The sequence below is a fragment of the Lepidochelys kempii genome, chromosome 2 (assembly GCF_965140265.1).
Source record: "Lepidochelys kempii isolate rLepKem1 chromosome 2, rLepKem1.hap2, whole genome shotgun sequence".
NCBI lineage: Eukaryota > Metazoa > Chordata > Testudines > Cheloniidae > Lepidochelys > Lepidochelys kempii.
The window spans coordinates 25,309,562-25,322,026 of NC_133257.1; the positions used below are offsets into that span (position 1 = coordinate 25,309,562).

At 40.9% G+C, this 12,465-nt stretch overlaps 1 protein-coding gene across 4 annotated transcripts in view; it reads left to right on the top strand.

Annotated features, from left to right (window-relative positions):
• The window catches only part of ENPP2 (ectonucleotide pyrophosphatase/phosphodiesterase 2), a 107,255-nt gene that overhangs the window by 35,252 nt on the left and 59,538 nt on the right, over positions 1–12,465 (top strand). Inside the window, exons 1-3 of one of the 4 annotated variants that reach the window (XM_073330258.1) lie at positions 4,573–4,716; positions 5,017–5,119; positions 11,423–11,578. In XM_073330258.1, coding sequence (XP_073186359.1) covers positions 4,684–4,716; positions 5,017–5,119; positions 11,423–11,578 — 292 coding nt within the window. In that variant the 5' untranslated portion in view covers positions 4,573–4,683. Of the gene's footprint in view, positions 1–4,572; positions 4,717–5,016; positions 5,120–11,422; positions 11,579–12,465 lie in introns of those variants that run through there. The other 3 variants (XM_073330255.1, XM_073330256.1, XM_073330257.1) reach the window with 3 other exon arrangements.

The window sequence follows — 12,465 nt, forward strand, 5'->3', positions numbered from 1 at the left end:
GCTTTCAGGCAGAATCTTCAATACAGAAAAAGTGATTGTCAGATTGTCAGTGTGAATGTGTGGTCAGTTCAGAGCTACTAGAAAACATCTATCAAATATCAGAGAAGAAATATAATCAACGATAAAATTAGCACTTTTAGAGTTTCTCGTAGGGGAATTCTGTGACAAACAATTAAAAATTCTGCACACAGTATTTTAAAATTCTGAAAATGTTATTTGTCAAAATAACACTACCTAATCACACCAGTTTCAATTATTTTTGTAATTTATTTCAAAGTACCTGTCAACAAGTATGTCAGCAAAATACAGACACACACAAAATTTCCCCAGGAGTAGAGAGTTAAAGAAACCCCTATGAAAACTCAGTTCCTGTTTCTCTGCTCCCTCTCCCCCCATTAGAGCCCAGATGGGGGGCCAGACACCCACAACTCCTTCACCTTAGAGCCCAGCCACGATGCCCCCCCAGCCAATACATCCCAAACATTAATTTCTGCATTGCGCAGTGGCACATGATTCCCCCAGGAGTAAACAGTGCTTATCACCCATAGATCTTAAAGGACATGATGAAGGATGGTAAATATCATTATACCCACATTACAAACTAGGAAACATAAGCCCAGATCCTCATCTAGTGTAAATCAGTGCAGATCCATTGATTTCAGTGGAACTATGCTAATTTAAACCAGTTCAGGGTCTGTCCATAAGACACAAAGTTTCAAATTCCCCAACCCCCAATCCAATATTTAAAAATGTGGTCACTGATTTTTGATACTTCAGTTTTCTGGGTCTCCAGTTTTCAGACATATTGGAGCTGATTTTCAGAACTACTGAGCCATCTACAACTTCAGCAGAAGTCAATAGTAACTGCAGGTGTTCAGCACCTTGGAAAATCAGGCCACGGTATGCATCCGATGAAGTGAGCTGTAGCTCACGAAAGCTCATGCTCAAATAAATTGGTTAGTCTCTAAGGTGCCACAAGTACTCCTTTTCTTTGGGTGGAGGGTGAGAAAACCTGGATTTGTGCTGGAAATGGCCCAACTTGATGATCACTTTAGATAAGCTATTACCAGCAGGACAGTGGGGTGGGAGGAGGTATTGTTTCATGTTCTCTGTGTGTATATAAAGTCTGCTGCAGTTTCCACGGTATGCATCCGATGAAGTGAGCTGTAGCTCACGAAAGCTCATGCTCAAATAAATTGGTTAGTCTCTAAGGTGCCACAAGTACCCCTTTTCTTTTTGCGAATACAGACTAACACGGCTGTTACTCTGAAAACAGGCCAAAGGTGTCTCAACTTGGGCACTCACAATCAGAAACTGGTTTCAGAGTAGCAGCCGTGTTAGTCTGTATCTGCAAAAAGAACAGGAGTACTTGTGGCACTTTAGAGACTAACAAATTTATTTGAGCATAAGCTTCCATGGGCTACGGCCCACTTCATCAGATGCATGCAGTGGAAAATACAGATTTTATATACACAGAAAACATGAAACAATGGGTGTTACCATGCACACTATAAGGAGAGTGATCAGGTAAGGTGAGCTATTACCAGCAGGAGAGAAAAAAAACCTTTTGTAATGATAATCAAGATGGTCCATTTCCAGCAGTTGACAAGAACATGTGAGGAACGGGGGTGGGGGGAAATAAACTTGGGGAAATAGTTTTACTTTGTGTAATGACACATCCACTCCTAATCTTTATTCAAGCCTAATTTAATGGTGTCCAGTTTGCAAATTAATTCCAATTCAGCAGTCTCTCTTTGGAGTCTCTTTTTGAAGTTTTTTTGTTGAAGAATTGCAACTTTTAGGTCCGTAATCGAGTGACCAGAGAGATTGAAGTGTTCTCCGACTGGTTTTTGAATGTTATAATTCTTGACGTCTGATTCTGACTTACCCAATGAGTCAGTGGCAGAGATGGTAATAGAAATCAGGAATCCTGAATCCTAGTCCCATGTCCTGGCCACTGGACCAAGGACTTCATTAACTTTGACGTTCGACCCTGATATTTGACATGCAGTGTCTGTTACAAATGTGCTCTGTGATGACTTTGGCTTTCTCTCATAATTTGTATGATACATTGCTATTGTTACACAGCAAAATATGTTCATGGATGACATTGTACAACGGGGTTTAGAAGTGCCAAGTGTTTTTGTATGGTCCACTTTGTCAAATTCGTGTCAAGGTCAAACTGCAACAGGAGCTAAAGATGTTAAATGAGGGAAGTACCTCTGAAAATGCTGCTACGTGGTGAATAGATTAAAGGACTAGCTGTTTTTCTGCCTTCAGTTATGGGTTTAGATTCTGAAATTAAGTGCAGCAAGTTAGCAACACTTTAAAACTTTAAAATCTGTAAACACTCACACATGAGTACTGGCTTCAGCTCTTGCAGTTGTTTATGCAGCTATGTCAGGAACTATGTGTGGCTATCAACAAAGAAAATGAAGGAATACAACAGATAATCGAGGGGTGTCCCTGGTTAAGAGCTCCCTGCTAAAATAGCGCTACTAAATTGGTGTGATTTCTAGTGTCCCAATGTAGCTCACTCTCTCTCGGTTAATTGCTAAATCACACCAGCCAGAGATGTCATTTATCCCGGGTGCCCAGAAAATACCTCCAAACAGCACATAGACCTCCAAAGAGCATATATTTGCCACAGATTGCATCAAATGGTAGAGGGGTTTCTTTAAAGGACACCTTGCAAGTAACTAGGTCTTCACCCCCACCCCCCTCACTCTCATTTCCAGTTACACAAACCGAACCCCGTGGCTTGTTCGCTCAACCACTTAGTATATATTTTCAGGAACAAAATAGAAACATTTCTGCTGAAGCGCAGCTTCACACACGTTGCTTTGCCAAGAGGTGATGCCTCCCCGTTTGGGTCGCAGAAAGCCTTTTTGTTTCAACGGGGAGGAAGAAAATGAACAAAAAGAGTCCTTCCCCCACGGCTCCGTGTGAGTGAGGGCATGCACATGACACAGCTTTCGCGCACGCAGGGTTTATCGCAGGCTACGGGCAAGCTTTGGTGCGGGAGCCCCCTTCTTAAAACGTTGACAGGCACCGGGCTGCAGGGCTCCGTGCAAGCCTGGGTGGAGAAGTGGACTTCAACACGCAATGCCGTCTGTGATCCGACCATCCACGTCCTTTTCAACCCAGCCAAACTGGGGCAGGGGAAAATACGGGCTCAACTCTTGACCTATCTACTCAGCGACCCCATGGCAAGCAAGATCCCCTCTGGTAGCACGCATGCTCCGCTTTGGCTGCGGAGGAAATCGGGCATGTCTTTTTTCCCCCATCGTCTGCAGAATTTCATTGAGAACAGAAGCCGCTTTGGCTTCTGCTCCCCGTGATTACGCCCCCTGTGGTTTGCGTGGCGAAGACACAGCTGCGCCGGGAGACCACTTTCTGTTCACACCCGCAGGACAAAAGAATCGAGGGCGGCTTCTGTGCGATAAGGTGTGGCTAGTAAACAAGGGTGGGTTTTAGCCCTGCCTAGCAAGGTGAGGCTACGAAGTGAGAGCGGTTATCGCTTGAGCGCGGCTTCTAATGGAAGTGCTATAGGGTATGTGTTTCCCCTGGGTTTTTACAAAAAGTCCTACCGGACTCCTTTGTGCCCTCTAATATGTGATGTCCCTCCAGGAAGCTAGGAAAGTCCGGGGTTAGGTTGACAAATTTTGACTCTGCCCCTTTCAGTGTAGTTGTTAGTAAGCAGTTCAGTGAAAGACGCTTTCAGCAGATTAAAAAAAAAAAGTGGTGAACTAACTTGGTAAATAATTTGCCTTAGCAAATAACGTTTAAACCACCAGCGTGAACCATAATTCTGTGCACCGATATCGTCCGCTTTGCAGAGCAAGCTGCTTATCAACGCTGCTGCACTCTGAATGGTGTGATTTTTTTTTAAAGGCAAATAAGGAAGGGAGAGAGGCTGAAATTTCACGTTCTTTGAGCTATGTTGGGTTTTCGACATGCGTGGACGCAAGTGCGAGCAGTTACATAAATCCTCTGTGGAGCAATGCAAGGGATCCCAAGGCTGGAAAAGTAACCTTAGAATTCGTTACAGTGCTGGAGATTCTGCCATGAGAACCCTCTGGAGACTTTAGACCGTAGTTCCCAAGCGTGAGACCAGTGACTGAGTTTATCAAACCAGTTAAAAAAACCCCAAACCTTGCGGCTCTTTCGCAAAATCAGCGCAGTTGTGTGTGCCTTTGTTTTATTCTCTAAAAGTTTACACTGAAATCCTCACTTGCAAGTTTTCTCATGTTTGAAGATGGCAACAGAGCTTTTCATTCCCCTAGCCCAAGAGGTTTTTCAGTCCTAGCAAGATAAAAACGCATTGGTTTCTCTTTTAACCATGTTACTTTTGCGAGGAGAATAAAACGAACATGAACTGGTATTGGCCACAGCAACATGAGAAAACCCTGCCTGGGCAGAGGAAACCACATAAAAGCGTGTGTGTGCATTTTGTGGGGGAGGGGGAGAGAGAAGGATGATGCCTGAAGCTTCTTGCACTCAGAGCTGCGATTTGTGAGTGAAACATGATGAAATCACCCCTGGACAAATCAAATGAGCCTGTCAACCTCACCAGGTGGGATTAGTTGTAGCTAATAGACTGAACTCACGGAGCAAACAACACTGCACTCAATATAAAGAAAAAGAGAGCACACTGTGAAGGCTTTTCAAGAATTCTCTAGTATGGCTAAGACAAGCTGTTTCCAGTTACATCAGGTAGGGAAGGAAAGGAAAAGAACATGTTTGTTTTGAAAGGAGGAATAACCAGTGTCTCCTGAAAAAGCGCCTACAAAAAGAAACATTTGAGCTTTTAAATCAGATGTTTTATTCATAATTTCCCTTCTGGTTTTAATTACTCTAAAATTGTGACTGTCATTTACTGTTCCAGTAATAGGAACTGTAGTGACTAGCAACTCAAATAATATATCTGGTCCCTCCTTTTTTTTAATCACAATACTCTTAAATTTGGATTCTTGTTTTGCTTAGTTTGATCATTTTGCTCTCTTACTTTTGCAGGTAATATCCTTATTTGCTTTTGCCTTTGGGGTTAACGTCTGTGTAGGATTTACAGCAAATCGATTCAGAAGATCTGAAGACTGGGATGAGGGCACGATCTCAGGTACAGTAAATGACATAAACTGTACATCTCACTAACCTTATGTTATATACCATGGTTGGAAACCACTCCCATTCTGTTCCTTTTAGTTCTGGGATATAGTGAAGAATATGTTAACAAGCCTGAGTGTGTTGACCTTTGGGACTCACCTATAGGTTACCTGTTTACTTAAACTTTTGCTCTGTGTGCATGTGACTGGAGAATTAGGCTTATTTTAGAGTTGTTAACTTAGTCTGATATTGCAATTGATTGTTGTATGCTGTGCCTGCCTTTTTGCTCATTGATCCTACCGAATAGGTTAGTAAATTAAAATAAATGTAACCTGATCTGGTAATTCCCAAGTGCACAATTTTCATTCAACTAGCTAGAGAAGAAATTTGTGCAGTATTTGTTTGGTCAGGGTCATTTCAAGTCTAGAGTCACTGAGAATAGCTTCTTAGATTTCTGTATCTGCTAGTCATTCTGATTTGTGAACAGTAGACAGCAGACAACTAACTGGAGGAGGGAAGGGGTGAGATCAGCAGGTGTTAATGTTGAGAACTGCATGAAGCAGATGTGCTGTCAGTCATGTATTTTTTTTTTCCCTTCAGTTTCACATCCTTCTCTTTTGGGTGGAGAAGAGAAAGGACATGCCACAACAGAGACCTTTGTTTATATTTTGTTGGGAAACATAGGATTTTGTCTCCTGAGGCATTCTCCAAGTGGAAAAATGTATACAATGGAAAAGGAGTCTTTTTTTGAAGAAGGGGTGGGGGGGAGTAGTCTTGACTTATGTCTCTGTTCCTTCCTTTGGCATGAAAAAGAACGTTTGTGGTAATTGACTTTGACTTGGTTAATATAACTGAAATGAAAGGGATTCATTTACAATACCCAACTATAATGATAGCTTGAGAACTTTCATAAAGAAATTGCTTGTTTACAGTGACTTGAGTAAGTTGTGTTCCCAGTAAGGAGTTTTAGGTTCCCCCTCACCTTCCCCAGAATTGGTGTCTACTCAACGCATTTATCAGTGTGGCTGACTGAGTAAGGACATTTAGGTAACTGAAAAGGATGTTGCTTCTGGATTTTTCCTGTGTAAAGAAGAGCACCTCCTACTTTGCTGCAAAAACATAAATGGCTCCTATTACTTTTCTCTTAGCATGTCTCTCCACAGATGTTAAGGTAGTATGCCTGATATGTTTGTAGCAGTAATAGTAACACCTGTGTTTCTTGGTTTCCACATACAGATTGTCACTTGTTTTGGTTTGACCAGTACAAGGAAAGCCAGTTGTCTGGAATATAGCAATAAGAGACAGCAAATGAGGGTTTCCTCTCTTGTTTTTTATGTCAACCAAGTTACTTCCAATATATCAAAGTTAATTTATAATGGAAACAGGATCTAAAATCTGAGATAATAGAATCTATGTACAAATGTAATAAATGGAACTGCTCAGTTGCCCTCTATGAGGGGAAACTGCCCTGCACAAGAGTAAACTTGTTTTAACTGGTAACAAATTTTAAATGCTCTAATCAAAGGAATCTACTTATGTCTTTGAAATTATCAATCACATGACTTCCATTAATAGTAATGAAAACTGCGTATGGAAATAGTCTGCTTAGAAACCCAGAGCAATGAAATACCAAGCTAAAAAGATTACTGCAGGTTTTCTTTCAACTTCACTGAGTTTTGGCATATATATTTACATGTACCTTGATGTCTGCATCATAATCTTATAGGATTGACATTGCTGTTGGAAAAACTAAGATGGAAAAAAATGTTTTCACCATTCATTGTTATAAATGAGTGGTGTCTTGTCTTAACAAGGTGTATACTATGGCACTTTCAAATTCCAAACCTTGTCATTCTAGTACTGCTTTATGAATCCAGACTATCATGACTTTAACTCCATTACATACTAATGACAAAGTAGAGTAAGTGCTAAAGAATTCATCGAGATGTTAAACTGAACTTTTTTATATTTAATAAGCTGTCAGTATTTGTACACAACAAATAGCTGAATTAAAATAACATCTAAGGACCTAAGTCCCCCAAAACAGGGGAAATTAATAACTAATTCTACCATTTCTTAACTTGACCTATTAAGTTTAGGTAGAGCACAGGTCTTCTAGACCTGTTGTTAAGTAGTTTCAGAATGTGTAGCCTTAGTATAATATCCTCTTGAACCATGTTACTTAAGCGCAACAGGACGGTCTTATTGTCAGGATGGGAGCTAAATTCTGTTTCCTAGATCTGTGAATGTGGGAGCCTGGATACTAATCACATGTGCATTTTTAAGCATACAACTAATCATGGAATTGTACTTATACCAGAACAATTATGATGCACTTTAAATTTTCTTGCATTGAAATCTTGTCCATTTCAATGGCACTTTGCAAAATATAGTATAAATAATAGGCAGTGACGCTGCTGCTGCTCCAAAACTCTTCAAATACCTGTTTTTCTTGCTAAGTATGTGTAGCCATTGCCTAGTTCTTACCATGCAGTGTCTCTACTACGGATTATGCAAACATGCCTGAGTAGTTGCCATAGGATGGAAGTCCTACTGGAAGTCTGCCTATTGCAAATAGACTGCATTTTGACCGCATAATCCAATATAGTCAAACCAACCAATTTGATATGGCACTCTTCTAGGTGGATATAGCATTTCCAGGCTCTGTGTTATCATAATCATTTATGATAATGAACAAAAGGCAACATGCCTCCATACGATTTCTTCCCTTATTCGTGGTATACCACTTCACCCAGAGCTCTCCTTTAAAGAACAACAATAGTTTGAGCTTAACTGGCAAAGACTGAAGTTACAAAAAAAGGTATAAGCAGCTCTAGTGTTAAAGGGGGAAAAACTCCTGAAGTTCAAAGGTAGCCACAGTCCTCTCTTTCTCCAGCAGGATCCAGACTTGTTGGCTTAGAAGTTCCTGCTAATCTAGGAATTTTCAGAAAAGTTCATAACTTCATATTCAATGCAGGAGCATCTGACAACTCAAACCTGCTACTTAGTTAGCAGCAGTGCAACTCCTGTAAAGCGGACAATACTTGTTCAAACAGTTCTGCACACATCAGTACCCTGGCCACAGCTGGGTGTGTGACCTGCAAGTTTGTGGTTCAGCTTCAGAAGCAAGGTCAGCTGTCGCAGACCATTGAACAATATTGATATCCAGTGGCTACAGGTGTTAAAATGAGTCCTGTGGGTGATATGATGTAAAGTGTCTTACAGTAGCTCAACCCATGGGTATAACCAATGCGTTAACAGTAGCTTGATATAATGTCTGAGTTAAGTTGAGATCTGGTTTGTCACATGAGTAGTAAAGGCATGTACCATAGTTGTCAGATGCATGGAAAATAACAAAAGAAATATAGCTGAATTATTTCCTACCTGGAAGATAATGGAAACTATTCTTCCCCACAGCTAACACTAAGTCATTGAGATACTACTTCAAACACTGCTGACAGACAGTGGCTTATATAACATGCAGTAAGACTCTCTCCAAATTTTCCTTTGTAAATACACATTGGCGTGTGGTTTTCAACAGTGTTAGGGAGTAGTCTCCCTACTATGCAAAGACCCCCTTGAAAGTAACTGAAATGAATAGGGCAATGGTAATATTATGAAGCATTCTGAAATAACATCTTTGATTCTCACACTCAAACTTGCCATATCTGGGGCTTGGGTCTTAAAACCAGAGATACAGCATGTAAGATAAAGAAGCAAGAGAGGTTAAGTGTCCAGCACTCCTTTTCAGAAGTGCTTAGCAGCTGGTGTTGAGAATAATGGGACTGGTAGCAGCAGACCATTTCTGAAAATCTGTCCATTCTAAGTACCTAAATGAATGCTGGACTTGTCAGAAAATCAGTCCCTTAATATTCATTGAAACGAATCTTCATGTGTTAAATTTTACAGCAATCTCAAAAGTCCTCTCATAAATTGGGAGAGTTTTAATATATAAGAAAGGGAGAGAGGCAATTCTGTGCAGAAAGGACATAAATTTGAGTTTGGAAGTAGGTGTCCCTTCTAAAGTGTAGTTGTCCTACTGGAATAAAGGATTAGTGCAGTAATGACACTTTTTTAAAACTTCTTACAGCTTCAGAGAGGTTCCAGTGTCCTGTCTGTGTAGGAAACTTGAGCTGACAGACATACTCTGGTTTAAAACAGATGGATCTGATTGTTTTTCATAAGCCCAGGGCAGCCACAGCCTCCGCTGACGTCAGTGAGAAAAGCTGGTGCTTGGCACTTCTGCAGATCGGGCACAAATAATTAAAAAAGGACACCAGGATTAACTGGGAATCTCATATGCTCTACATATCAATGCCTATTGTGGAGTTATAAGGCTTTAATATATCATTTGTGGCTTTGATTGGAGCAATACAGAAGCTTCCATGTTGTTTAAAGCTGAAAAATAAGGGTTGATTCAAAACATTCATTTTTCTGGACACCAGAAGCAATTAGTCATTCTCAGTTAGTAAACTCTTGGTAAAACTACAGCTTTCAAAATTCATCTGGTTTTGTACTAAGGATTCTGGGAAGAAGAAACAAATGTAAAGCATAGGGTTTTGGTTCTGGCCACTGGCGAAACAAACAGGAGGACTGATTTCAATAACTGAAGGAAAAACTCATGTATCTGTGCTGGCAACATGTATACAAAGTTTTAGCCCTGTGGCATTTTAAATGGCCAAAATACTGAAAATTTTAAAATGGCTTCATCAAGGGAATGCTGAGGGAGTTCCTAACTGAAGGGATACTCCCACACTCTTACATAGAGTATTTCTCTCTCTCACACACTACCTACTTGACTCAAAAACTACAATAGCAAAGAAAAATATTAAGCCATCTGATGTTACTTTTTGCCCCACATATGTGCACATACCTTACACTACCATACCCGACAACCTTAACTCTGTCCCTTAGCTTCACCAGTCTTCCCACATTGCCTTTACCAAGCAACTCATTCGAAACCCATTAGAGTACCTTCCATCCTTCCTACCTTCAGGGGCATTGGAACAATTTGTATAGTGGGAGGGGAGGGGGGTTGCTGAGATGCATTGAACCAAACTGTAAACTTTGTATATAATGGAAATCACTTCAGGCCAGGGGTGCAGGAGCACCCTTAGTTCCAGCACCTATGCCTACCATATGCTCCGACAACTGAGTGTTGGGATGATGATTTTTGTTGGGCGGAGATTATTCTCCCCCGCATTCTGCTGATGGAAAAACTTTCAGTTATGTAGAACAGCAGCAGAAAATGGCCATAATCCAAAATATTTTCTAAAAGTACCTGTTAAATCAGATCTACTTAAGATTTATGCCCTACTAATAGTCTGATTGCTACTGACAAACTTCAACCCCTAACTGGTTTCAAATACTTCCTATTTAAAAATTCAACAAAAGACATAAAAAGTTTCAAAACATACTGTGAAATTTCACACTGAAAACACCTACTTAGGAAGAAAAACTTGAATATATGCCCCATTTTTAGCCCATGTCATAAAACATCCTTAACCATGGAGTCACAAACAGCCTCCCCATAATATATTTTGGTGTTTTTGGAGATACTCCTAGTGGGAAGAGTATAGTTTTTGTCTCACTTGGGAGTAGTCTCCTTTCCACTCCCTGCCCCCCACCCCCAATGGATCATTGCTGTCTAATACTAGCTTTATTAATGGACTCAGTTTCTTGCTTTATGAATGGTCTACAGTTTCTGAATCAGTGTTATTGCTGAAAGTTTTGTTTTTATAGTTTAATGTTCTACAGAAGCCCACCAAAAAGCATTTCCTCACTTTATTGGCCACTAATTCAATTTGTTGAGTATTATACAGTTTCCTTTCACTGTGGTGTTGATCTGGCACCTTACAGTACAGTAAACAGAATCCTGCTGACTGTCATGTAGACTAATTGCGGTTCCTTTCCATGCTAACTGCCCAGTTGAGCATGAAAATGTCATGCAGTTTCTAACTGCAAGGGCCTGTTTTGGGGAAAGATTTGAAGCGCCCATAACTGGGCCTCTAAGACTTTATTTCTGCTAATGATTGCTTGATTATTATGGACTTAAAGCCAGGCGCAGTTCTTTGCAGGACATTATCACAGCATGCTGCTTACCCTCTACCCCCACCCCTCAAAAGAGGAACCTTTTTTTTGAGTTAATTAGATTTTTGCTTCTGCCAACACCAAGTGTGCTGCTCCTCTTCCTTTCCCTTCGTCTCCTGTAACAGGGCAGCTGAAGTTTCATTACTCAGAGTAGCACTAGTTTGAGCAATCCCTCACCAGCCATTGATGGCCTGACAAATGTTGCCCTGTTTCTTATTCCACGCAGTCCTGTCAGATTCCCCCTGGATCAGTACTTCTGGGTCCTGCAAAAGCAGATGCTTTGAACTTCAAGAAGCTGAGCCCCCGGGCTGCCGTTGTGACAACCTGTGCAAGAGCTACAACAGTTGCTGCTCTGACTTTGATGAACTATGTTTAAAGACAGGTATGAGAGCTGTACTCCCCTGTATCAGTACACCCTGCTTACAGCTGGCTATGGACTAACGACAACTGTGAGGGCATGCTGTACTCCTCCCGTCTTCGAACACCTTCAGCCTTTCTCACTGTGCAGTCCTTGCTTGCTTACAAGGACCCGTAAGCAAATTATTGTATCTTCCCCAGTTACTGTGTTTCCTTTGCCTCTGCCTTGGTTTTCAGGAAGCATCCTGCACCTCTATTTACGTTAGATCCCACCTAAAATGTAAATCGTATTACCGCAGTGCCCCACATTAAAAACACGAACAGCTATGCACACTGAGATACTGAAGTTTTCTCCTCTAGTGAGAACAGGAGATAACTGTGGTAACTGTGAGATGTTGTCTTTCTCCCAAATAATGGTGAATACTAACAGAATTTAATGTTCATTTGCATACTATGGGTTTCACGCCTGTGCAGTTGTCCACACAGGTTAATGCGCTGGTTAAATCCCACTGATGCTGTTTGGGCTTAACTGGTGCATAGATGTTGTGCAGGCCCTCTCAAGGGAGTGAATTGCAGGTGAAGGAGTGTGCTGGTTGCTATTACTTCAGACACCTATTTCCAGATGTCAGGGCGCACACAATCCACTGATGGAACCTTTCAAGTTCATTTAATTGGACACTAGGGGGTGGAAAATATGGCACTGTTCATGTTGGCTTTTTTGTTAACTTGATACATGGGTGTGGAAATTTTTAGAGAGGCTGTCTCTCTACTAACGCCTTTTGGAAATTACACTTCCTTACAGCAGAGCATAAAGCTACTGTTTTGTTTCCTAAAATATTGTGTATTTACTTCAGTTATTCACTGTATCAAAAAACATGTAGCTGGATTGGTACAGTGATTAGGTTGACATAG